Here is a 25,998-nt window from a genome sequence, read left to right on the forward strand (position 1 = left end):
TGAACTTTCATGCATGGACTTATAAGTTAAAGAATTTGAAATCATTCCTTATTATATTCATGTGAGGACACGTTACAAACAGATCATATGGGTCTCCATTAAGTTATTGTCCAGTACCTGTCCTCCGTTGTATCATTTTAAATCTGGGATCAGATACTGATATTGGTACATGATAGAGAACAAAAACTCTCTTAACTTTTTTGTATATTAATCACTATTGATTCCCTTTGTATTCCAGTTTCCACTGGTGAATAACACTAGTGGCTATACATCCTAAGCTTTCTTAGAAAATAATAAATTCCATCATTTTAAACTGATTTTCCTATTTCATTTAAAGACATTAGCAAGAGAATAAGTGACTTATTTTCAAAATACATATGCCTTCAGTAACAGTCCCAATACTAGTCCCTAAGCACTCATAATCAGAAATAATTTTAGGAACTTCAGGTAATTGATGAGAATGACACCCTTGCTAAAATATGAGAGTTTTTAGCTGCTGTGACTGCAGTTCTTCTTCCTGTTTTTAATTTCTTCTGCTTTTGAAGGACCTCACAAAACACATTCGCTTTAATAGCATCTGGCTAAAGAAACCCTGCTGGCAGAGCTATGCACCGCCTCGTAGATAACCATACCACAGGGCAAGAAACACTGAAACAAAACTTCTGCTACCTCAACCAAAACAAAGGACAAAGTGATCTGTTCTGGACAGTAAAAAAAGATGTGTAAGGGGAGGGGAATGGTTTTCTTAACACCTAAGTGGATAAAAGCAGTTAATATCTCTTATGCATAGAGAACAAAGTCCTAAAGACAATAATTAATTGACTCTAAAAAGATTAAGTAAGGGAAGAAAATGAGAAACAATACTCATTGCTATTCTGTCAGCAAGTGGACAAGTATAGAGGAAATATCTGAAATATCAGATTTCAAAAGCTCTCTTGTTCATCTCACTTTCATTTGCTGTACATATTACATCATGATAGGTCTAGCAGGCTGGGAAAAAGCCTAGCTTTCAAAATAAAGCAGCTTTTGGTAAAGATACTGGAGAATGACTGAAGAGACCGCTATGACTGGTTCTGAGGAAATCCCTCTCATACATAAAACTGAACACAATTAAACTATAGCGAAAGAAAATAAAAAATATGACTTGCAAAAGGTTTTGTTTTACCAAAAAAGAAGAAATTATTTTGCTAGCATTTTGGTTTGGAGATTATGTGACTGGTTGATTGGAGTTTGCTCTTCTCCAGATATGACCTGTACTCTGCTCTGCTCTGCTCAGTGCAACATGCCAGCAGAAAAGCAGAGTGGGGTAGAAAATTGTGTATTCAGTCAAACTTAGCAGTGGAATTCTTTTGGGAGGTCAAAAGTGTAATTCTGTTGTTCTCATATGAGGGAGCCAAAATCTATTTGTAAGAAAACTCTAAAATTTCACTGACCTGATGTTTCCCATCATCAAAGGGTAGTGGCAGACCTGGGCATAACAAATGTAAACAATTCCATTAGTAGACATCATAGCCTATGTCTCTGATCAATCTTTATTTCTCTATTCTTAAATTGTGTGGATTGCAGTGGTTTCCAGTTAACTTGACAGAGTAGCAATATGCAATTAGAGCAGAATTATGAAGTACTATCACTGGAATTTACCTGTAACCTAGCATCATATCAATACATGGAAACAAGTGGTGCTCCTTTTAGAGAGGGGATAAATGATTGCACACCTCAGTCCAGTGTTGACTTTGTAGTAAATAGGCGCAGCATGATAAGGTGGATGATACATTTCTGAGATAAAAATTCCAAGTATTGCTGGGCATACTACTAGGATTTTAACTATAGGGTTCATTGCTTACTGATAAACCGCTGCTTGCTTCCTATTCAGGTTTTTATATCAAGGAATTTGCAATGAATAATGGTCAAGTCTTTCAGGCTTTTGCACAAAATTTACATCAAACAGCAACTGAGTCTCCTTTAGAGCCCTAGGGCCTTCATGAGAGCCACACATACAGCTTGATTACTCTTGGGCACAGTGCAAAGCCAGTAAACAAGTGCATCAGCCAAGACTGACCCAAAACTAAACTAGGATTCAGAGGGGCTGCTGACAGCAGCTCCATTGAAGATTTAACTGTCAGCTCCCTCGACCAGGGCTGGACACCCCCCCAGATTTCATCCTTTTCCTTTCCCCAGGCCCTTCAGTGTCATATCCCTCCTTAATAATTGTCTCCTGAACGGTGACCAGGGAGGGAGTGACATGTACCCTTCACAGCCTCTTTCAATCTGACCTACAGTCAACTGAAAATGTCTATGTGCTTTTAGTATGCATGCACACACTTAAAGCTGTAGGATTGGGACATCTGTAATGAGGCAGTGCCTGAAGTCAGCATGGGCGCTAGAATATACCTTTTTCCTCAGGCAAGCTCTTCTATTTGCATTGGCTAATCCTTCATGTTAGTGGCGTTCATTTAGCCTCTGTGGAAGGCAGGTCTTTCACAGACCCCTCTGAGCTCTGAACTCAGCAGGATTTAAGACACCCCACCAGGTAGGACACCCAGGACTGGACCTAGGCCCTCCCTTTCTGCCAGATCAAGGTTAAGAGTGCCAGGTCACCCAGCCTCCTGGTCCAGCTCAAACTCAGCAGGAGCTGGGAGGAGGTCTCCTCATGGTCATCATACCAGAACTAGAGGCAAGATCTCATGTCCCAAAGGATCCAAATCTTACTCCTGATACTGGCACTGAGCTCCAACTGAGCTCAGGACTCACCATGACCAAGGAGCCAGGGTTCTCTAACAGCTCTCAACACCCACCGAGCAGGTGTTCTGGTGAGAGGAGCACACAGTCCTCAGAGGCAATATTTTTCTGCTGGAAGACATTAGTCCCAGCTTCTGTTCAGCTCAGAAGCACATCCACAGAGACGCAAAGAGTCAAAGTGATCAGTGCTACAGGCTAGATTTTGCTTTGCCTGCTTGCTCTGATTGAGGTACCGCAAAAGGAAGAGATTGTCTGAACAGCAAGTTACAAGCCACCAGCTGTTCTGCCTGGCATTCTGGGGGTAGGTGCGTAACAGTTAACTTCCAAGATCCAGATAACAGCCTGATGGTCACTGCAGAAAAAGGGTGAGCCGTTATATAGTCATACAGATCACCTCCCAGTCTAGCCTCTCTTAAAATACCCACTGGTTTGTGTTGTGTTCGTCTGCTGGATTCTGTCACGCTGCTGTTGAAGGGGAAAGCTGTCGGCGTATGTTGTGTTACGTGATCCATCATAATTCCATGTAATGTAATCATAGATGTGAACCCAGAAGAAAGTTTTGTTTATGCTCAGCACACAACTTTATTTTTTTTAGATGACTGGAAGAGCTATTAAATTGATAGTGTGTGGCAAGCCTCCACATGAAGGCTGGTATAAAGTCATCTGTGTTTAGTAAACTATGTGTCTTGCAAACTGTTACATTGCAGGCTAACATGTGTGAGTATATCTATTTCAGGCTTAAAAAGCAAACAAACAAACAAAAAATTTGTGATACTCTGCCAGGGTCTCCAATGTGGTTGTCTTTCCAAAAATCCTAAATGGCTGTAGCAAATGTTTTGGAAACCAAAGTAAATTGCTTAAAGTGCTGTTGCATTTTATATATAAATCATGCTTATTCGTATGTGGAGACTTATGTTTTTCCTGTTGACATCATGTCAGAGTCACTGCCTGTTTCAGCTAAGAAATATTTCTAATGGTCTTTCTTAATCCCAAGAACTATAGGTTAATGTATGTAAAAACCCCAGCTCATCAGCCCAAGGAAGATGTAAAAGGAACGGAGCGGTTTCATACTGTGTGTTTATGAGTGCTGCAGCTGCCTTTCCTTAGGTAGCAAGAGGAGAAAAAAATAAGGAATTTTCATAAAGAGCAGGGTATTATGGGATCTGAACAGAAATTACCCTAAGAGGACTCATTTTGCAGAAGAGTGGATCAAAATGTTTACTGCTCCAAACTCAGCTCACCAGGAGGAGCTGCTTGTATAGTTTGTCCATTATTTATTTTCTGCTAGAAATATTGTTTTATTCTCTGAGTTGACCTTCAATTAAAAAAATATATATATTTAAGCTAGTGGTGTCTAACTTACTAAGTATCTGGATGAAGAAGAGGTCATCCATTAGAAGTGTCTCTCCACCCACAACCAGTATAACCCCTTTCTGAAAATTGCTCCAGTAATTCCAAGTACTGGGATATAAAGAGATTTTTTCCCAGCCATAAGAGACTACACTTCTCCATCTCCCAGTCTACACTCCCTGCCCCATACAAGGAATCCATGGCCATCACCCTACAACAAGATCCCTACCACGGAATGCTCGCAGGCCAGTCTACATACCTGCCCCCTGCAACCCAGCCAGTCCAGGTCTCTCATCTGTTCCCTGCAGACATTTACCTTTTCCTCACTCCTCCATGCATCCCTCAGTCCCACAGCCTCTCTTCCTCACACCAATCCAACAAAAGGGAAACCATCAAGCTGCTCTCTCCCCAGGACGGACACTGTCTATGTCCCAAGGGTAGCAACAGAGGTGTCAACAGTGGCCATGAACTAACACAAAGTAGGTGACAGTTAGATGCACAAATGGCCTGTGAGATGAGCTGGCACATCCCGTTTGTTTTCCTAGATCATATAGGTATAAATTATAGGTATATTGCAATAGATTATAGATATCATTATAGATGAAACGACAGTCAGCTTTATGATGAATATAAGCTCTGGGACACCATATATCCATGGTATAGGTACAGTGATTACTTTTGAACTTTGATGCAAGTTACCATCTTATTTCTGTTTACAGCTCTAATGGGAAATCAGTTTCCTGGGCCCAGAATGAGAAAAGCAGCAGAGGAGCACACCTTTGGCAGAGGCTGTCAATCCACATCAACAAAAAAGAGAATCCAAATCAAACTGCAGTGATCAAGCCTTTTTCTAAAAGCACAGATAGTAGCCGACACAGTAGCAGTGCTACATTTCCCGAGGCCAGTGCCAAAACGCTTTACGAGGTTTCGGAAGCAGAAGAGCAATACCCAGCTCAGTACCGACCACAGACTCCCTCGCCTATCAGCACCTTGAGCCACAGAACTGCCTCCGTTAGCCGAACAGAAGATGATGCCCCCACCTTCCAGTCAGAGCCTCCTCAGCGAAGTAGCTCCTCTCAAGGCTCCCTCATGGAGCAGATCAGTAGTGTGGTTACTCGCTTTACAGCCAACATCAGCGAGCTGAACTCTATGATGCTTTCAACAGCCACTCCAGGGACAATGGTGGCCACTCCTCTCTGCTCTTCATACCTGATCCCACGGGAAATCCAGCTCCCTACAACAATGACCACGTTTGCAGAGATCCAGCCGCTTCCTGCCATTGAAGTCAATGGCGCTTCGCAGTCAGCTAGGAAACCTTCAAATGGCAGCGTCAAAGAAGGCACTTCAGACACCCCATCAGCCAAGCAAGACCTCGAGGAGTTGGTAGCTTTAACTCCTCCTTCTCCTTTTAGAGACTCCATCGATTCTGGAAGTGCATCTCCCAGTTCTCCGGTTTCCGAATCAGCTCTCTGTATCCCGTCCTCCCCAAAGTATGACACGCTCCTCATCAGAGATTATACTCAAAGTTCTTCTTCGCTGTGAATGTAGTTCAAGACAACATTGGATCTCGGTGACTACAAGCAAGTAGTGAGGGGACAGCCAAGCCTTCAAGATCTCCAGTGTTTACGCAGATAGAGAGAGAGGCATTGGGTCATCTTGTGAGAAACAGAGAGGAAGAAGAGGAATTACTTGAGAAGTGGAAACATCAGATTAATTATGCTATTTTAAAGACAAAATGACTCTTGGCAGATTATCGTGGCCTTAAAAAAACATGGGCTTTTCAGAAACACTGAATCTATTTTTGAGGGCTTATAAGGAGTCTGTTAAATCAGTTACATACCAAGTGCTTTGCTTTAGTATTACAATGAACTGTGTGTACAATATACGGGGCGGGAGGGAAACTAGATTGTAAACAACTGTACAATGGTTTGTTTGTTTACTCTGATTCCTTACCCAGAAGTGAACCTTGATCTTATCAAGAATAGAAGACCAAACATTGAATGTACATTTTCTAACAGACTTAAATCTGGGACCAAGCTGTCAAGCTTTCTTTCTTTTTTTTTTCTATGAAGATCTCAAAAAGCAGTAATGTATGTTCAATAACTACCAAACTTTTTGCTGAAGCATATTGTGTCCGTGATACGTTACACGTGGATAACACTAAGCTGAGGCTTTGCAGTAAGTGACTGCAATATGGAGGGCTTTACAAGTGACTTCTCAACCTACACATTTGTTTATGAAATTCTCTTCTATCAGTATCAAAAATTTGATTTGTTAACATTGGATTCACCTTCACAACAACAAAACCCAAGGAAGATTTCCTGACTATTTCACCATGTTGCCAACTAATAATGAAGTAGCAAAAAATATTTTCTGGAGTACTGTTTTGTAATTCCCTTATCAGGGCAAGTTGTTGAGGTGAATATTCTCTTTCTAGCAGCACTACCAAGCTATATTATAGCCGCACTCCCTACCGAAATTAACACATTTTTATGGACATTCTTATGCTAACACTACCAGTTAAAATACTTATTTGGGCTCCCATAGTCTTTGCTTGTAAGGAACAGGTAAACACCCTAAGGATTTTCTCCATACTCTGAATGACAGAATTCTAGGAGACCAGTCTGGATTATGACGAATGCTAACTGTCCATGGAAAGGTTGTTGTAATTATAATTTATATATAGGGAAAAAAAAAAAAACCTGTGTCAAAATCTGCTTAGAGGTGATTTAGCTACTCTTTAATAAGCAACAATTTTAACTCTATTTAGCTGCTGATGTGTTGCAGCTATGAACTGTGACAAAAAAAATACTTTTAAAGCAATACAGAGTAAAGATTAAAACAGAGAAGACCTAATGAGTTATGAGCCAACAGAGTCTTTCTTTGTTTCTTAGCAACACACTGAAGAAGCTAGGGGATTCCTCATATTTTTTTCCTATATCAAGGTAGTACAGTTTAGTGCACTTCATACTGTCACAGCACTTTTTTAATACAGGCAGGGAAGAGTTTTAAAGTTTGAATAGAAACTAAATAATTTTTGATAGGTGTAGTTACATTGAACTTGTAATTCAGGCCCTAAACGCACACTGTATTGGCTCTCTCCTTCATGACATAGCTGTCCTCAGGTGCCAAATTTTTATGGGTTTGTTTTATTTTAAGGATTGTATGAAGTCGTGAGTGATGTACTTCAATTCAAAGTTGAGTTGATGTAGCCTTATATAGAAGACAGCATCATGGAAGGGAGCCTTGAAATAAGGCTGCTGTTTCATTTTCAAAACTTTTAGATTTTATTTCTTCAAAGATAACAAATATTTTGCAATCAAAATTCATACCCCCTTTTTCTACCCCATGTCCAAAAAAATAAATATTTCATCAATCAGAAAAAAAAAAAAAAGACGAAAGCACATTCATATACTTTAGCAAAGAGCATTTTCTATTAATTTTGGAAGCTGGTTTCACCATTATGTGCTGCACCCCAATTTGCTGCTCAACAACATTAAAAAAAGAAAGTCATAGATGACTGAATCCAGGCTAGCACCTCACAGAGATACTCTAGTGGCTCTGTACATCCTGCGCAGGCAATGTCATTCAGGAGCAATCTGTGGGCATGCTTATTTTGCCAGGTACAGTTGCTTACTAGCTATGCTTATAACATGAACTGGCAGGTCACAAAACAGCTCTACTCCAGAAGGCAGGTAGATACGCCAAGTCATGACTGTATGTCCTTGTTGCTTATGTGTAGTTCTTGCCTCCTCACATGACTGATTAGCACAGACACAGTTCTGTGTAGCTGTATGGTTTCCAGACCAGAGCTTGGTTTTGCCCTCCTGGTTCACAGTCTTAGCATGTCTCATCATTCCCTAGCTGCCCATGTCTTTAGGAGAAAGCATCTTCTTTCACAGGTTACAACCCACATTTAAGGGAAGGGCATATCCAATCAGTTTGTGACACAAGCATTCCCATTTAGGGAGTCTAGACCACTTAAATGTTGTTCATGGAAGATTTATATGATAATATATGTTTCCCATCAGTGCACTATTGTTTCAATATATACAGAGCGTACTGAGATAGTGAATGTGAATTTCAAAGGGATTCTATTACTATCTGTTCTCTTATACTTTAAGCTGTTGAGCAATGTCCTTACTAGAACATTCTCCACTTTGATCTTTACCTAGCCTTTTAGATTCCCACTTCCGTAGTCTTTTCTTATGTTAGTGGATACTTAATATTAACATATTCCTGCTAAAATCTGTGGGCTTCACCGCACTATGAAATAATCATCAGTGGAAATAAGGATTATAGACAGAAATAAAAATCTTTTTTTAAAAATAAAATCACTAAAAAGGAGTGAAAAATAGAAACTGTTAAACTGTGACTCAGCATAAATATACCTTTTCTGCTCCCAAATTGCAATCCTGCACAATCCTGGCCATACCTATTGCTCAGAGCTTCTTGGAAACTTTCATATATATCACCAAGATGATATATGTATGCGTGTGCATGCGTGTGTGCACACACAACCCTCAGCCTAATACCTGAATACATGTTTTAAGAGACTAAAACCCTAATGTGACACAACCCAAATTTTAAACACTTCCATCTTTTGTATATCCATTAGCCACAGCAGAAATTTTAATTGCACAAGGAACCAAGGATGGACCCTGCTGAGATTTTCCCTCCCTGTTGTCAGTCTATCTTTAATGAAAGATAGGTCAGCCTTAGTAGCATTTAAAGAAGGCAGAATCCATTTTAATTGTACAGGCTGGAATGGGCCAATGTCACCTTGTATGATACATTTGTATTTCAACAAAGGGAGGAAAGGATTTTTTGGGAAGAAGATAATAATTATGTAATGACTGTAGTAGGAATTCAAAGGAGCCCAGTGGGAGATTTGCAAGACTAGAAAGTCCTCTGATAGAAGTCAGTGGGTTTGACACAAGAAAAAGAAAATTATGAATGACAGACATTATGATTTTGTTATGCTGTTTGTATGCTAGTCTTTGTTTAGGACATTACGATATAAAGGCAGGGCTTTTAGGCATAAAAGCAAAGGTTACAATCATGAACACTTTCCAATTTAACTAAAGAATATGCAAGTACCAACTGAATGGCTTGAAATTGCCTTTCAATTTAGTGCTGCTGCCAGAAAGGGAATTAAGGGAGTTGAAACTATTGTCATCTTGACCACAGGGACCTTGGAAAATCGCTTGTTTCTTTTCTGCTTGAGGCCAACCCTGAAGAGCGAAGGTGTAACCACCTCTGGAATCTGTGCTTTTGAATTAAAGCGAATCACTCTGGCAGGCCAGTTGGGAAGAAGTGTTAGCAATACTGAAGAAGAACTGTATTTTTTAATTGGCTCTGAATAATAATTGCATGACTTTGGAGATGTGCTTCCTTGTACTTCTATCTGAACATTTGGTGCCTAGACTCATACAGATACCTTAGACCAGAGATTTTTACACCACGGTCCACAAAGCACTTGCTGATGTTTCATGAGAGCCTGGCTGATCACAAGGTGCTGGCTTCTTCCATTGATTTCCAGCTACAAAAGTGAATTAAAAGTTAAATGCTAATTAAAAATTAATTGTTAAAAGTTTTGAAAGAAAAAATAATGTTAGCTTGCTTGGATGTTTATTCAGTTCCTGTGTTTGCAAAATGAAAACTTTGTGATCAAAACTGGGAAAATAAGATCTCCAAAGAGAGTAAGTGGGAAGGCCAATCCATGATTCAGACTCTGGATGATAGCGTAGTTCACCTGGGGATGTTTTCTTTAGAGAGACCAGGACCAGACTGAAAGACAGCACAGCTGTGGGTGTAAATTCTGTAGAGGAAAGTGTGCAACTTTGCTATTCTGCTTAATACATCATTTATGAGGTGAGAGGGAAAAACATGACAGCAACAGACAGCATATAAAAAATATTGGGTCCTTAGAGAAATCAGAGCAGCATGCTCAGGATTAATAATGTAACCATTACTTTTTTATTGTATTGGAGACCAGTGTCAGGGCTGACCCAAAAAAGGACTTTGGTGCCTAAAGTTAAGATTTCAGCCAAATTTAATACCTACATCTAAAACTCAATTTTAAAACCACTATTCAACTGCTGCCTTACTCAGGCATCTAACATTGTATGTCTGTGCATGCTCAGGATTATCCTGATCTTGATACATCTAAGGATCTTTTCCCCTAGCTCATGCTAAAACCCGTCAGCAATCCAGAAAACAGTGGTTCCTAGGTTAAATCCCTGTATATCCCATAAGTGAATACACAGAGCACACAGCACATATGCCATCAGGATCATACTCCCTACAAAATAGAGTAGAAATCGTCCTTTGTTTTAAGGCTGTGGGCCTGGTTATGCTACTGTTTTTGTAATAGTCTTGAGTTTAGAGCAGTCAGGCAGAAGGGGTGAGACCTAAATTCAGACCCAACCATTGCCAGAGGTGACGACTGAAATCTTCCTCCTGGCTGGGAAGTGCTATAATGACTCTGTGTTGAGGCACCCTCTGTTCATCTCACTAAGGTAACCTCACAAAATAGAAAGAAATTCAAGAATCCCGGAGCAGAAAAGGAACAGCTACTGCTGCACCCTGATAGGACATACACTTGATATAAATAGGGATGGTATGTGACCATTTAATAGAAAATATTTTTAAAATCTTGTGAGCAGGAACCAGGTGAGTATTTTAACTACAAAAAAGTTGAGACAACATTTTTTTCTGTGCTATGCATTGGCTCAAAAAAACCTTAAATACTTCCTTCAAAAGTGCTTTAGTGACAGGAGGGGAGGATGTGCCTTTCCTTACCTCTCTGTCTCTAACCATCTTGTCTTCCACCTGGAGTTCTCAGACCCCTCTGTGGAAAGGGAGAGTCTGAGTCTTCTTGGAGAGGTGAAGGAACTAAACTTGGGGTTCCCACTTCTCTGAGACTGCAGAAAAAAGGGATTCATTTAATTTCCCCCCAGCCATCTTTTACAAAGTCCACCCATCTTTGAAACGAAGATTATAGCCATGTCCAGAAATGTGTCCCAGTTGAAAATTAGTATTTTCTGTTCATTGGATTTCCATTGAGTAGAGTAATCTCAGACTTCTCTTTCCTTGTTGCATTGCTTTCCTGGGCACCTAACTCTTCTCACAAACTTCACAGTAAGGTCAGACATTTAACAAAGGGTTCTGGCCTCCACATTAGAGCCAAGTAGTACAAAACAACAGGTGTTGCACTGCATAACTTTAAGTGCTGAAGTCCTTTACTGGCATTGGCCCTTAACCTATTGAGGTCAATGAAATCACTCCAGATTAATATCTGTGTAAAGAAAATCAAAGTTTGATAGTGGCCAGCCAAGTCTAGATCATGACTATTTGCTTCAGCAGCGAATTATAACGACCGGATGTTCTTCCCACTTTCTTTTGAATCAAACAGCAAATGTATTTTGTTAGGTTCATTCTTGAAGCAACTTGCTAGGCTTGTTGAATAGTACCTTCCCACCGTTCTTCTTTATCATTGCTCCTCCAGCAGGTATCCCCATGGGAAAATTGTGCTTCGACTAAATGTGTCAAGGGATGTGAGAGAACATGTCCAAAAATAAGAAACAGGTCACGGTTTTCTGGCTGTTTTGTGGATCTCATAAAAGGAAGTCAATACTCTCCATGAACAAGAAAATCATTCATCTGCTCCCCATTTCAGTGTGCACTGCATGTATTAAAGACTTGAGTTGAATTAGCTGAAGTCACTGTTTTTACTATGGTTTATTGTTATACCTTCTGTTCAAATCTCTGCAATTGCCACTTACAATTTTATACTGTGAAAAGGAAAAAAGATACAGACCAGTGAAGCATAAAGGTAAGTAAAAAATCACCTAGGTGATGAATTGGTGTATATGGCTGGTTTTGTCCCATCTGAGTACTGACAGTACAAAGAAACAATAATCATTAAGTCACTCCGATCTGCCAAATGGGAACAAATATACTATGTATATTACATGTACTAATAGGATTATATGGCAGCTGCTGGTGGTATTTGTAATTAGAAATCTATATAGAATATAGATGTTTTAGAGAGACGGTGCCAATTCTAAAAGATTTGTGTGGGCTACAAGTGCTTGTAATTATTTTTTTTTAATTTGCTAATAACTTATGAACAACTGGTTTCAAACATTCTGTGAGCATTTGTTCTTTTTTATGTTGTTGCTGCTTATACTATTAAAAATAGAGGATGTAAAGTTATTTTGATGTGAACTGAAAATGATTTTTCATAAAATTTGACATTTTTATCAGCTTTGGGTTTGCTTTCTACCTGTACAAATGTAATTTATTTTAGCATTGAAAAATACATTTGCTTGTTTCTCGATTGTCTACATCATGTTATAGTTGGTGTTTATGTAGAGTCAGGTACTTTTTGAACAGTATTAAAAAAATTCTGTGATATGACTGAAAACTGGATTTTTTTTCTCTCAGATACTTACAGCTGTGTTTTCAGTGCATTTTTATGCAAACCAGGTGTGCCTATACACAAACTCTTAAATGATAATCTTTTTCTCTGTGTTTTAAAGGATTAACCTTACATTCATAAATAATAGTTACATACCATTCTAGCATAGTTTGATCTTTCTCTTTCAAAACAAACACAGTCTCATTGATGAGGCACATATGGATTTTTAGGTCCAGAGGAAACAGTATAATAATCTAGTCTCGAACAACAGAAAACAAAGCTGTTCAGCTGAGAATTCATATATCAAAGTGTTATTTTTATAGCTGGTATAAGAAACCACATTACTACTACCATTGCAGGTTCACATCTAATCTTGAACTGCAAAGAGAACATCTGAGAAAATTTTCTATATCCTTTAATAATTTGGTTTCTAGTGCTCCGCCATTGTCACCACTAGAAATCAATGCCTTACCTCAAGTCTGGCTACATTCCATTTCCAGCCAATAGATTTTGTTTTACTTCCCCTGCTAAATGAAAAAAAAAAAACAAAACAGACCCAGCAACACCACCACCACACCACCACCACCCCGCAAAAAACCAACTTTCTTATTTAGAAATCTTCTCCACCCCATTCCAAAATCTGGTCTTATTTTGACTGGCATGAATCTGGAATAATTGCACTGCATGCTGTGAAGAGCAGAATGTGAACTGCAGCCCTCAGAAAAAAGGCTATCATACACACTATTTTCTAAACACATCTCCAGAGAGACTGACTTGTTTGCTGTTGAAGAATTAAGAGGAATAATTTCCTAACACAATGGTAGGTAAAGTGCCCATCTCCAGCTAAAAAGAATGTGAATTCACATCATGTCTTCGAACCCCCCAAAAGCCCACATCCCAAAGTAAATTCTCTCAGTGCAGAATTCTATGGCAGTTGTTTCAACAAAAGACACTACTTTGGGTGAAGAATGTTTTAGCAAAAGAAACAGCGCAATTACTTGCACTTTGGAGACAAGGATTTTAAAAACAATATGCAATAACCTGCTTCACTGCAGAATATTTTTTAAAGTGTTGTCTGGAACACTGGATCCAGGTTTTACTGTTTGCAAGAAAAATTAATTTATGCCATGCTCCATCACCACCTCTCTGCTGTGTTTTTCTGAGTTTCTATTATCATTACAGTATGATGACCTTCACAAGCTAATAAATCCCATCCCAGATTTAATCACAATTCAGTGTTTACATAAAAGGAATACCATTCCGTTATATTCATTCAGAAATATCAGAGCACTTAGTGGTGAGAAAAACAAAAGCTTAATTTCTTGGAAAGTTTGGAGTCTAAATTTTCTGCCAGTCTGGAGTATGATCTTTCTTTCATGCTTGCTCCACAAATGCCATCTGGTACCAGAGAAGTCTTACTGTCAGTGCTGCTATGTTCCTACAAAAAAGGAAAAAAAAAGGGGGGGGGGGGGGGGAAATCACTGTTTTCAGTGTAGGAGGTTATCTTTTTAAAAAAAGCCCTTCTGTGATATTCACCCTATTCCAGCTGCTTAAGTCATGAAGCAGCAATAGGCAAAAAGTGTCCTTAAGGGAAGGAGAACATGATAAGAGTAGATAAGCAAGTTCAAGGCTCCCCTAGGCCCTACTTAGCTGAACTAATATGTGCACTGGGTGCTCCTTTCCTTCTCCCATCCTCCTTCTGTTCACAGCAGGGATGAACCTTGGGAACAAGGCTGGAATTTTAAGAATTGCAATCTGCCTTTGTGTCTGTTCAGGGGCTGTTTAAGAACTTGCTTTCCTATTGTAGAAGTTTAAGACCAAACCACAGTGGAGTGTATAAGGCGTTTGTTATGGCAAAGGAATTAGACTATATTTCTTTCACATACACGGAGACCTTTGTGATTATTTACATTTTTTTCAGGGAAATTCAGCTTAAAACCACCATCTGCTTTTATTTCTTTGTCTGCCTGTATGTCAAATCTTACGATTTAGGGGTTTTTTTAGGCTAAAACAAAGCAACCAGCATGCTTGTTCACTATGATTTTGTAACAGGGATTCAAAACTTCCCTCTACATAACATACTACACTTAACTCCTTCCCAAAGATTGGTAAATTAAAAGCTTCACTGATAAGTGCTGCCTGGGGTTTCTCACATATGGTGTCTCACATATATATGTTCACATGTATATAAAAAGGGTGAAACTTCAGATTAGTGCTTGTTCGGTAAGGTAAAGAGTAAGCTCAAGTGTTTGCCACAAGATTAATGTGGTGTGTTACACGCATTATGGGCTGATGTTTGGCCCTAAGGAGAGCAATTTTCAGGATGTGGGTCTCCTCTGCTGGGCACCCTCTGCCTGAGCCACCCCTGAGGTCCTCCAGAGCTGCAATTATGAATGCACTCAAACATGGGTGTAAGCAACAAGGACATTAGCTGAATCTCAACTTAAGAGTCACTTTAGACTCATATTTAACTAACTGTGTAGATACATCACTGATGAATCTGGAGAGGAAGATAGAAAGAGGACATGGACTCCTAAAAATCTCAGTCTGAGAGGACAAGATTGGCTTCTGAGGACAAGAAAACACTACAGGGTATTCACAAGCTAAGGCATCAATAACAAGCTTACAAATGAAAGGCCAGAAAGGCAAAATATGAACAGGAGATGTCCTGCATCTATGTAGAAAGAATAAAAGTAACATATGGAATATTGAGATAAATTGACTAAGACAACTAAGGAAAAGGACACCAAAACCAAAAATTTGAGACTGTATTACAAGTGCTTGCTGAAATATGACTAGAAGAGTAATCATGAGACTATGAATTTAGGAAGCAACTAAAGAGGGCAGCACAACTAAGGCCCACCTCAAGGTAGACCAGTCAAAAGTGCTAAGTACCACATTGCCATGAAGCAGACTGTGGGTGGAAGAGCATTAAAGAGCAGAAGAGAAATCCTATAATGATCTTAAGGTCACTGGATTTCTGTGCCAGTGTCATACTGAAATCCTGCCACAAGCTATAAACGGAGAGGCCAATATATCCTTCCATATTAACTTGTCCCATTTCTCTTCTGAGTCTTTTTCTATGTTATTTTCTGACCAGAAAGATGCTGGACAGCGACGTAATTGCCATAGAAGAATGCAGCATCAGGTTAGTGCAGCAAAGTTGAAAACATGAAGAGTTGCCACATTCTTCTCTGGGAAGATAAGGCTGGCAAGCTTTGCCCATATATGAATACCAAATGTCAGGAAGCGTTCAGCCAAACAGCAGGCGTCACCAAGCTCCATCTTAAAGCAATATAATAGAGTATCTTGGCTTGTGCCACTTACAGTTTATTCCAGCTGCCTTCCAAATAGCCCTGGGAGGCTTGGAATGATGGTTTCATCAGGTTACAAAATACCAGGCTTCTTGGTTGCACTGCTGCTCCAACAGCAAACAGCATCTGTTCAGGCTGGGGAAAAGCACGATAGCCCAGATATAACAAGACATGTATGTCTCCAGTGAATTAAAATGCCTAACCACGGATGAAAATCCCTAGTTGAACACAGCTACAGAGAAGTCACATCTTCTGCAGATACCCACAGATATAAAAGGGAGCTCATCGGGCAACGCCAGCTTGAATTCAGTCCAAAAGGTGCACATTTCTTGTACCATGCAGCTAAACTTTGCCTGCAGCTTTGTTAAAACAGGCTGAATGCCAAAAAAAAAAAAAAAAGGAATCATATAGGATTGCATAAAAAAGACCAATTCTGCTGTGATGGATTACATGAAAATATTGGAATTATCTTTTGCTCTATTATTCCTCAGTTATCTGCTGATGACAGACCATGTGATAGCGAGTTTTTAATTCCTTCATTATTCTTTCAATACCCCCAGCAGACTACAAATTCACAACATGATAACCAACAGGGGATGATTGAACATCTCATACTGCATTGATAGCAGTTGTCTTCAGAATAGATTGGGAGATACAAGCAATGAGTCAACACTGGCTGAGAGGGAACATGCAGTCAGCTGAGCGAAGCAAAACACCACATATGTTTTACCAAACGAGGTGAAAACAAAAAGACTCAGATTACAGCAATATCAATCCTGAATAATTTCACTGAAAATACTGGTGATGAGTGTGAATGAGACTTATGAGTGTGTATGAGATCGGAGTCTGAGCCTGTGTTCAGAGTCACTGGCGGTGTAATACTTGCTGTATTTGTTTTTTCTTAAAATATTTCCATAGCAGAGGTTTCCTAGAGAATGTGCAGCTTTTGTTAATTAGTATTGGTTTTCCCAGTTTCTAGATTTGATAATTTCCAATAATTTCTTGGCTTTCAATTTTCCTCAAAAAGTTGTCTATAGAAAACAGTGTACCTGAATTCCACTGAAAAACTCCTAAAACTTTTTAATTTTGTTATTTTAATCAATCCTTGGTAATTTTGTATTAATACTGCCAGCACTGGTTATTTTTTACTTAAACTAAAACCCAGAAATATAAATCCCAGCTCTAATTAAGCCAATGGAAATTCAGCCATAGAATTACTTAACCAGTGAGTAAGTCTGAAGTTCATCGTTAACCCTATTTGTGTTGGAGCTGATAACAGCCCATATGCATCAGCAGGGGCACTGTTCCTGGTAAGTAGCATTTGAAGTGGAATAATTTTCTGCACACTGCGTGTTTACAGAAATACAACTCCTGACTAAAGCTGGACTTCTTCCTGACTGATACCCTCTTTTATTCTGCACCAATTACCTTTGATACAAAGCTAGTTTTCTGGGACAGTAAGTTCACTAGGATAGTCAAAAGCTACATCATGCCAGTCAGTCTCAGTGCCACAAAATGTTCTCATTCATCTTAAATTTACTAGGAAGGACTAGATATAAAGTCATGTTCTCTGTTTTAGGACTTATTCAAACTTGAAACATGAAAAAAATCAGGGTGTAACACTAAGAGGTCAACACAATTGGATCAAAACTGAAAGGTTACACACATTCTCTGTGGTCAAAATCTTTCTGAATTTAACAAATATCAAGTCTTGTCTCTTTTTCTGTCCTACAAGAAAGAGGGGAAGAGCTCCAAACCAGTATTCAAACCCAACCCCTAGGAGTTTTTGCTATAGATGCTGGGACATCAAACCCATTATCAGTCCAACAGCTAAATCTCATTCTCCTCAGTCACGACAATGGTTTCAACAGAGTTATCAGGCAGTGGAAGGGTATTCAGCTGGGTTAAACACATGCCATTAATTCCTAATACCCACTGACTAGGTAATAAACATGTACTTGTTGTACATGTTATACGCTTTTTGCACTAGGGGGTTTGGTACATGACTGGTCAAGGTGGAATTTTATGCAGCCTTCAAAAACAATAAAGGCTGCTCTTTCTCATAGCACTTTGTGTTTCCTGAAGTTACCATTTATGCAAATGCTAGGACTGACTTATTTATGATTTTTTTAACACTTGACAGCAGTAAAAATATTCTAACTGTTCATCGCCTTTGTTTTCCTGTTTTTCTTTACAACTTCCTTTTAGAGCAGATCGGTACCTCTGACGCTGTATTCCTGCAGTGTGTCAGCTCACATTGCACAGCACCTGACAGGTGGAGCCTGTTACCTACAGAAGGAAGTACGCCTGGTTTTTTTCCTGCACCCACACATCAAAACAAAAGTCACAGAATAGGTCAAATGTAATTACAGTTTGTATGACATGGTTTCATTCTTCAAACATTTCTGTTTGTTATTTGTCAATTTAGACTTGACAGACAGTAATAAGGTTTCTGATATTCAAAGCCACCGTGATACTATCTGTAACAATTGAGTTTGGCATTTTTAATGACTAATTGTACCGTATTCCATCTGAACTACTTTTTGTGTCTCTCTACTTCTCATGCAAAAATATTTATTACAAAAAGTGGATGCCTTATGGCAAAGTGGTACAGATTTTTAAAAGAAGATTTACTTAATTGTTTTAGTATTATTTTAGTATTTTCATCTTACTAAAAATACGTCTCTGTCACAAAGATGGAAAGGATAATGGGGTTTAGTTCATTTCTTTGAGAGATCTCATCCTTATTAGCATCAACACACAGAGTTACTGAGTCAGTTGGCCATGGTCACCCAAATTCATGCATGTTGATGGCCTAATGCAGCTGTGTGGTAAAATGTACTCTTTCAAACATTCTTCCCTGAACTTTAAGCTATAGAATTTTTGCCTCACTTTTGCACAGGCTTAAAGCAGACACATTGTCTGTTACGCATCAGCCAAAATAGGGTAACTCAGCAAGCTGAGTGGTACATGACAATCCCCCCGAAAACCAAAACAACCAAATCCCCTTCTCCCTAGTATGACCTTGAATCAAACAAAATTGTCTGTCTTTAAATATTCAACATTATGGAGAGTCAAAAAATAAGCTGACAAAGAGGAACCAAGTTCCAAATTAATGAGTCTGCTGAAGGAAAGAGAGTTTTCGTCCACTGTAAAAGACAGAAATACACAGGGGTAACGTGAATGAAATGCAGTGTGTAACTTCTGCCTTTCTAATTCCATTAGCTGTGTTTCCACCTTCAAAAATTATAATAAAACTATTTTTGCACTGCTAACTGTAGTCAGCACAGCAAAATCCTATTGAAGACAAGGTAGTGATAGCTTTTTGTGTAGTGCAGCAAACCTGAGGTCAGTCCATGGTGGATAATTTAAGGCTGACCCTGAACACATCCTGTGAACCACCCCTCATACCTGGTACTCAGTGGGATTTAGCTAATTATCTCTGACTTGTAAAAAGACAGAGTCTTGTTCTGTTACAGGAAGAATTTAATGGTCAGCTTAAAAGGTCTGAAACCCCCTCATCCATCCTACGTCCTCAGCACAGCTTCATTCGGCCTAGGTTCTGCAGGCAAGTACTCTGATCCAGTGCAATAAATCTTACAGCTAGCTAAAACCTTACCTTTTCTGCTTCTACACTTCCCATCTCTACTGCCATGTGCTTAAAGTGTTTGCAAAAAAGCCTGCGAGGAAAAAATACCTTCACAAAGCACTTCCTGAGGGTTTTATTTCCAAATAAAGTTATTTAAGCACTCTTTTTCTTCTATCTAGCACAGCCCTACTTCCTAATGTCAGAAATCCCTTTGGTGGAATAAGAATGGTGCTGGCTGTCAGCTCTGTGGGTTTTATTGTCTTGTCACATCAGAGATAATCCTATTATTTCTTCCTTGAACTCACTTCATAAGGATGAAGAAAATGAAAAGGTATAAACCAAGAGATAGAAAAATGAAATAAAACCCACAATACATTACGAAGCAGAGAAAGCTGTAAATACAAGGAAATTTTCAGGTGATAGACTTCATTCCAACCTGCTCGATTCCTTTTTACACCTTATTACTTGGCTCAGATTATCCTTAGCTTCAGCAACACCTCTCTGTCTTTGAATCAAACCTCTAATGAGACATCATAGTGTAAGCGATTTCCCCAAAATCCTCTACAAAGTCTATGCAGAAAAAAGAATTTATTTCATCCCAGATTCTAGACAACACCCTTAATGTATCTTTTCTTCTTTCACCCCAATAAATCAACAACCCTTTAGGTCTTCTTGGTTGCTTGGAGGCAGCTAAAAATTATCACTGAACACCCCACTAAAGGAGCTGGGTTTTCCCAATATGCATTTCTAGAGCTGGTCATTTAAATTTGGCAAACGAATACAGCTGAAGGCCTCCCAAAAAGGCTATCTCATGATCAGCAGCTGTGACCTCCCCCTTTCATCTTCTTTAACCCACTCCTTTCCACAAATATTTGTTACGCTAGTTTTTCTTTTGTGCTCTGGAAATATTATTTTTATGGAGAGGATTTTTTTGCACATGTACTGGAAATGCTGCTATGACCCTTTCACGATTGAATAAATACTCTTGTCTTAATGTAAACATAAACATAGATAATTGCATCCTGATAGATGTACCGTTTATCCATAACATTCATTTATTTACTCTTATTTTGTCTCACATAAATGGTCCACAAAGTGCGGAAATCAAATTTTTAAAACCTTTGTATGTTGGCCTTCATTTGTATCGTGCTCAAAATTATTCACCTCAGAAGACATCTGCTTAAAGTCACTAATAAGTATCAGATGTTTTTCAGAGTGATTTAGAAGTACTCCTGCATAACATCATGTTTGCCACTTCTTTTTTTTTTTTCGCAGCACCTGTGAAGTTATTATTGGCAGACGCAGACTGCTTTATGAACTGGTGCCCCTTTTCAAATTGCATCAGCCATACTGAGTTAATGGACCATGTTTCAGCAGAGTGGGTGGGTGGCAAACCACACAGAGCTACTTAGTATTCAAGGAGACCTTTTTTTTCTTCTTGTCTAAAACCGTTACTTAAGCCTCTGCAGTTATCAAGCAGCAAGTGCCACTCGAACTTGTTTAGCGTACCCCTCTGGTAGCAGGGAATAACTCTGCAGTACGGCCAGTGTAACAAAAGGAGATTATTCCACTGTTCTCCAAACAGCTGACAGTACAACAGAATGGGGCAAAGAAATGAAATAAAATAACATAAAAGAAATAATAAAAAATGAAAAAATAAATGCTGAGAAGAAAACATTTTACACTGGAGAAATACAGGATGCAATGCTGTTTTGTTGATATTCTTTATTCTCATGCATGACAGTTATCAGGGAGATACTGGACTGAGTTTGTAACTAGAGCAACTGGCACAACGTACCACTGAATTCACCAGAGCTGTATTGATTTACACCAGCTGGGTAATGGAAGAGGAAGTGAGCTCAATATTTGTAACAACCCCACTGAAAGGCAGATTGGCTTTCATTTCTTTTAAGCCAGCTTGGCCAGCTTGGCCAAAAAGACTGTAAAACCTAAACAGAAAAGTCAGGAGGAGAAACAGAAAGCTCACAGCAGGGAAGTGATATGTCCGCTATCATGAAGCAGGGCTGCATTTAGCACTACAGCTCCATGCTGCTCACAGCATTAAGGTGCTGCTGCGTCTGAGAAAGCTTTAAACCACCCCGCCTGAGGACTGGTAGCAGTTCACCAGAGGTACCACAGGATCCTCCTGTGACCTTAGCAAACACTTAAACATCAGCTCATGTCATGTTTTCCATTGCCACAGTTCATCTGGTATTGATAACTACATCGGGTGGTCTAGGACTAGGGCAGATGTGTCTGCCCCTCACTGCAGATACGGTGGTGATGGTACCAAGAACTACAGGCACACAGATCAGGAGCTCAGCTCTTTAAAATACAGTGGGCTCTATTCCCCCTTGGCAGCAACAAATAATGATGTCTGAGTAGCTTTTAAAATCGATTTGTGAACACTTTTGAAATTTCCTGCCTCTCCTGCATCCACATGGGTTCATCTGAAGGAGATTCTCCCTCACTTAACAAAACAAGATGCCTGAACACCACTACTGAGCTCTCCTAATCACAACAGCAAATGCTATGTCAGGAAACAGACTGTTCTCTAACATGCTGCATTTTCGGTTTTAAACACAATAATCCAAAAGAATTTGCACAATATGAGCAATCCAAAATTTTTCAGTTGAAGATTTCTCCATGGCACTGCTTTTCCCTGGAACAACACAAATACTTAAATTCATCCATGACAATGTGTTATCTCACATCTTACTGCCTCCATCTGCTGTTTGCACGTGTACTATCACTTCAAAGCCTGGAAAAAGCAATTGTGTTTTGACAAATAACATGGGTAGATCCCAGACCTACAATAATAATGGCTATTAAAATTAACAGAGAAATTGAAGGAGCTCCATTTAACTGCCTTTGCATTTTTCAGAATATACAATATACAATATACATACCCCATCACAGTTCCTGTCGCTTCAGATACAAAAATACTGTTTCTTTCAGCTTTGGAGAACACCCTGTAATCTGTGAACCAAGCAGAACACACTGGCTTACATACTTATTTTATTTAGATGCTGGAAACCAAGTGGTGACCTGCCAGGAAATTTCCTGTAAGTTAGTGTTCAAATATTGTACCTATTGATTATGATAAAATATTTACTTACAATAGTTTTTTTCTGCAACTGTCATGTATATTGTACAAAATTCAACTGGTTTTGATAAACAATGGACACTAGTTGAGGCTCAAGCCATCCTGAAGGCTCAATTCTTGCACCTCTATTCTGGTTCCTTGAAATTAATGCCTTCCATCTGAGAAGTCTTTCCTTGTGTCATGACACTAATACTTCTGTATAGCAGATAGAGTTGGTTTTGTCCGTTAAGAAAGAAAACATTTGTAACAGATTTCTGGTTCTGGATATTTTTTTTCATACCATTAAACAGAATGCAATTTGTCATTTCAGCTACTAGGCAACTAACAATTTTCACAACAGTCATCAAAATTATTCACAGAGAGGAGAAAATCTAGTGAAGAGAGATATCAGATGGCTGTTGCTTATTTAATGCCTTTCTTGCAAATGAGGAAATATAAAGTAATTGAAAAACAAACTGAAAATTCGTCATCCTCCATCGTATAGTATACGCTGTCTTAAAGTAATTCATAGGTGTTAGGAGAGTCAGGAATGTAGCTGCTTGAGGATTTAAATTGAAGGGAGAAAGGAAGCATGTTCTCCTGGGTTAAATATGCTTCACTGAGACTATAGATCAAACCTAATCAACAGTAAGAAATACTAGTGACAGGTTCTTGGGAGCCACAGAAGAGTAGTGAAAAAAGACAGTTTGGAAAGCACTCCAACCTGATGCTTTAGAGGTGAGATTTTAATGATCATTGAGATTTGGAGACTTTTATTTGTTGAAAGTTACACAAAAGCACCTGGCTTTGGTAGGACCAGCTAAACAAACACTGGTCTATCACATAGATCACTAACTTCATAAAATTCATTCTAATGACAAAAGCAACTGTAAGAGACATGATGAATCCTCTAAACAAAAATACCAGCTTCAGGGAAACACTAAATCTTAAAACTTCTTCTTGTCTTCATTTCCAAATAAGGGATGATCACGTATCTACCTCCCTTAGAAGGCATTAGAAAGACGTTTGGAAAACACTGAAGGTGAAAACACTTACATAAGCACTTACATACATCTCTACCAAGAAGAAAGACAGCTTTTACATATGTCACATTATATACATAAAGAAAAACATGCTTGAGAATACAATTGTGTAATGGCTATTATTTTATTATTCTGTCACTGTTACAGGCAACCTCACACAGAATACAACATTTTAAGATTATCTGAATGTGCACTCCAACTTTCTGCTTGTTACAAATGACATCATTTTTTTCCAGATTTTCTTATATTGAGACTGGAAACTTATTTGAAGAAAACTTATCTTCATTGTCGAAACAACTCACCCAATTATCAGAACTTCAGCTCTGGTGAAGTAATCAATAGTCTTCAAAACATGTTACTTCTGCAGAATGTGAAATATGTGTTTGCCTTGAAAAATTACAGGCAGTTATCACAAATTCTTAACAATGAGGAATAAGATCCTCTCTTATTCTGCAGCTGAGACTTATTGTGTCCTAGTCCTCTCCTGGGAAAGTCAAAACGCCTTGTAATCCCTGGCTCTATCACACTCCATAGAAAGAATGGGTCTTAGAATATGTTAGTCTGGTTTAATTGATCTTTATTTATTTGAGCTGGAAATTTAAACACGCAAAGCAAAACAAAACTACAATGACTGTGATTTATATACAGTTGCTAACTCATTGTGGAACTGACAATAGCTCTGCCTGATGCTTCACCTGACTCTCCAATTAGTAAAAATGATCTATGATTGTTGCGGGGTAATTCTGAGCAAGTCCCTTCAGTCTTCTATATCTCAGTGTACGACTCTGCATGGAGATGGATCATACTTCAGAAGTGTCTATTTCTTTCCATAGAAAGAACCTAGACAATTCATTTATAGAGGATCAGCTTTTGGATTGGCAAAGTTAAGTGAGTCCTTCAATTAAACCCCATATTTTGAGGTTTACTGTTGAAAAGTCAAGAGATAAAAGCTTGATAACATTACTGAACCTTTAAAAAAATGACAAGGGTATGTAATAGCCAGTGACCTTGATCTCAAGATTGTCTTACCGGCTACTTTGTTTAATCCAAAATGAGATTTATTTTCAGCACATGCTATATAAAGCCACAACAGTTATACTTTTTACTGATTCCTGCTGGAAACAAGAAAAAAAATCCAGATTTATTGAAATGCGGGAAAAATGTGAGGTGGATAGCAATAAATCCAAGGATGTTCATATTCATCTCTTTTTTTACATCAGTATGAAGTGGTAAATTATTATGATAGTGTTGTGTGAGCTGGTTCTCCGGTGCTACTCAAAGAAACAAGATGGCCCAAAGACGTACCAATGGCACTGATAATATAATATTTACTGCTAGAGATTCTCTTCATGTTCAGCCCAAGCTGGTGACCAGAAGGTCCTTTCACTAGGAGACCTTGGTAAAACAGTTCCAAGTATTTCTCTAATGATTTTTCACAAAATCCTCCCATGGGATGCCACCAGACTATACGAAGCCAGAGGGTGAGAGATGGGTTTGGAAGCTTAGATAACTGGGGTTTAGTCCTTGCTGATTTTGTGTACAAAAGTGAGCAAGACTCACAAAGCCTGACTCTCCAAAAGTGACAACTGCACTTGGTTCGCTCTATGCTCTGAGTATTCTCTGGCTTCCCTTGGAGCCCTACCAAAACCCCACGCCATGGAGCCAGGCATCTTGTTCCTGTGAGGGGGTTGTTCACCTCCTGCTACGCACAGTCAGAATCTTAAACTGCAGTCAACTCCTGCACTTAAGTATTTCCAGAAAAGCAAAAGCATTATGCTCATTGCTTGGTCTTGCATTTACCTTAAAATGCTTTCATTTTTTGCTTCTGCTTCTGTTTGTTTATTTGTGTTGCAGAAAAAGACAATTTCCAAACTTATTAAGAGAACCACTACGAAAATATCCAGCCCAAAAGGCACTTTTGGTGCTGGTGGTACCAACAGCAGTTCTGCTGAAGTTTCTTTTGCCTTCTCTCCTTCTTTTCTGTTCAAAATGTGTATCCAGTCAAACTTAGAAATATCCAATAGTTAAAATAGCAGAGTCAGCTGACAGTAAGTTACACAGATAGATGCTAGCGTGCAAAGATAGATCCTTTCACAGAAGAAAACACTCTTCTGGAAAAAAATTCTGTTACAGAGTACTATTACAGACATGAGGATTCTTCTCTCCTGATTTAGACTCTATTTCCCATTCTAAAAATATGTAATAATGAAAGTATAAAATGAAAAAAGATAAGAAATTGAAGACAGATGAAACAAAGGTTGTAAGTTCAGAACCTCATTGTGTAACAACCAAAGGAAAATGTGACCTTATACAGGAGTCTGTAGGTGTGAGGATGCTGAGAGTGTAGTCTTTATCAAACATCAAATCAAATAACAGGTAGTTCGCTTAATACAGTGAAGATACACAGTGTAGGCACAGCATTTACATGATTTGGTATTGGTGGACCTTCTGCA

The 25,998-nt window shown here is 38.9% G+C and overlaps 1 protein-coding gene and 1 long non-coding RNA gene across 5 annotated transcripts in view; one reads left to right on the forward strand and one right to left on the reverse strand.

The window, feature by feature from the left end:
• The window catches only part of GRM5 (glutamate metabotropic receptor 5), a 283,397-nt gene extending 277,766 nt beyond the window's left edge, over positions 1-5,631 (forward strand). For both annotated transcript variants that reach the window (XM_064441396.1, XM_064441395.1), the window contains one exon: positions 4,809-5,631. In XM_064441396.1, the coding sequence (XP_064297466.1) occupies positions 4,809-5,631 (823 nt within the window). The remainder of the gene's footprint in view (positions 1-4,808) is intronic.
• The window catches only part of LOC135311571 (uncharacterized), a 49,930-nt gene that overhangs the window by 3,520 nt on the left and 20,412 nt on the right, over positions 1-25,998 (reverse strand). The window contains exons 2-4 of one of the 3 annotated variants that reach the window (XR_010371230.1): positions 15,842-15,963; positions 5,130-5,744; positions 1,434-1,468 (exon numbers count right to left, since the gene is read on the reverse strand). This is a non-coding gene — a long non-coding RNA (uncharacterized LOC135311571). The remainder of the gene's footprint in view (positions 1-1,433; positions 1,469-5,129; positions 5,745-15,841; positions 15,964-25,998) is intronic. The other 2 variants (XR_010371229.1, XR_010371231.1) reach the window with 2 other exon arrangements.

The sequence above is a fragment of the Phalacrocorax carbo genome, chromosome 1 (assembly GCF_963921805.1).
Source record: "Phalacrocorax carbo chromosome 1, bPhaCar2.1, whole genome shotgun sequence".
Classification (NCBI taxonomy): Eukaryota; Metazoa; Chordata; class Aves; order Suliformes; family Phalacrocoracidae; genus Phalacrocorax; species Phalacrocorax carbo.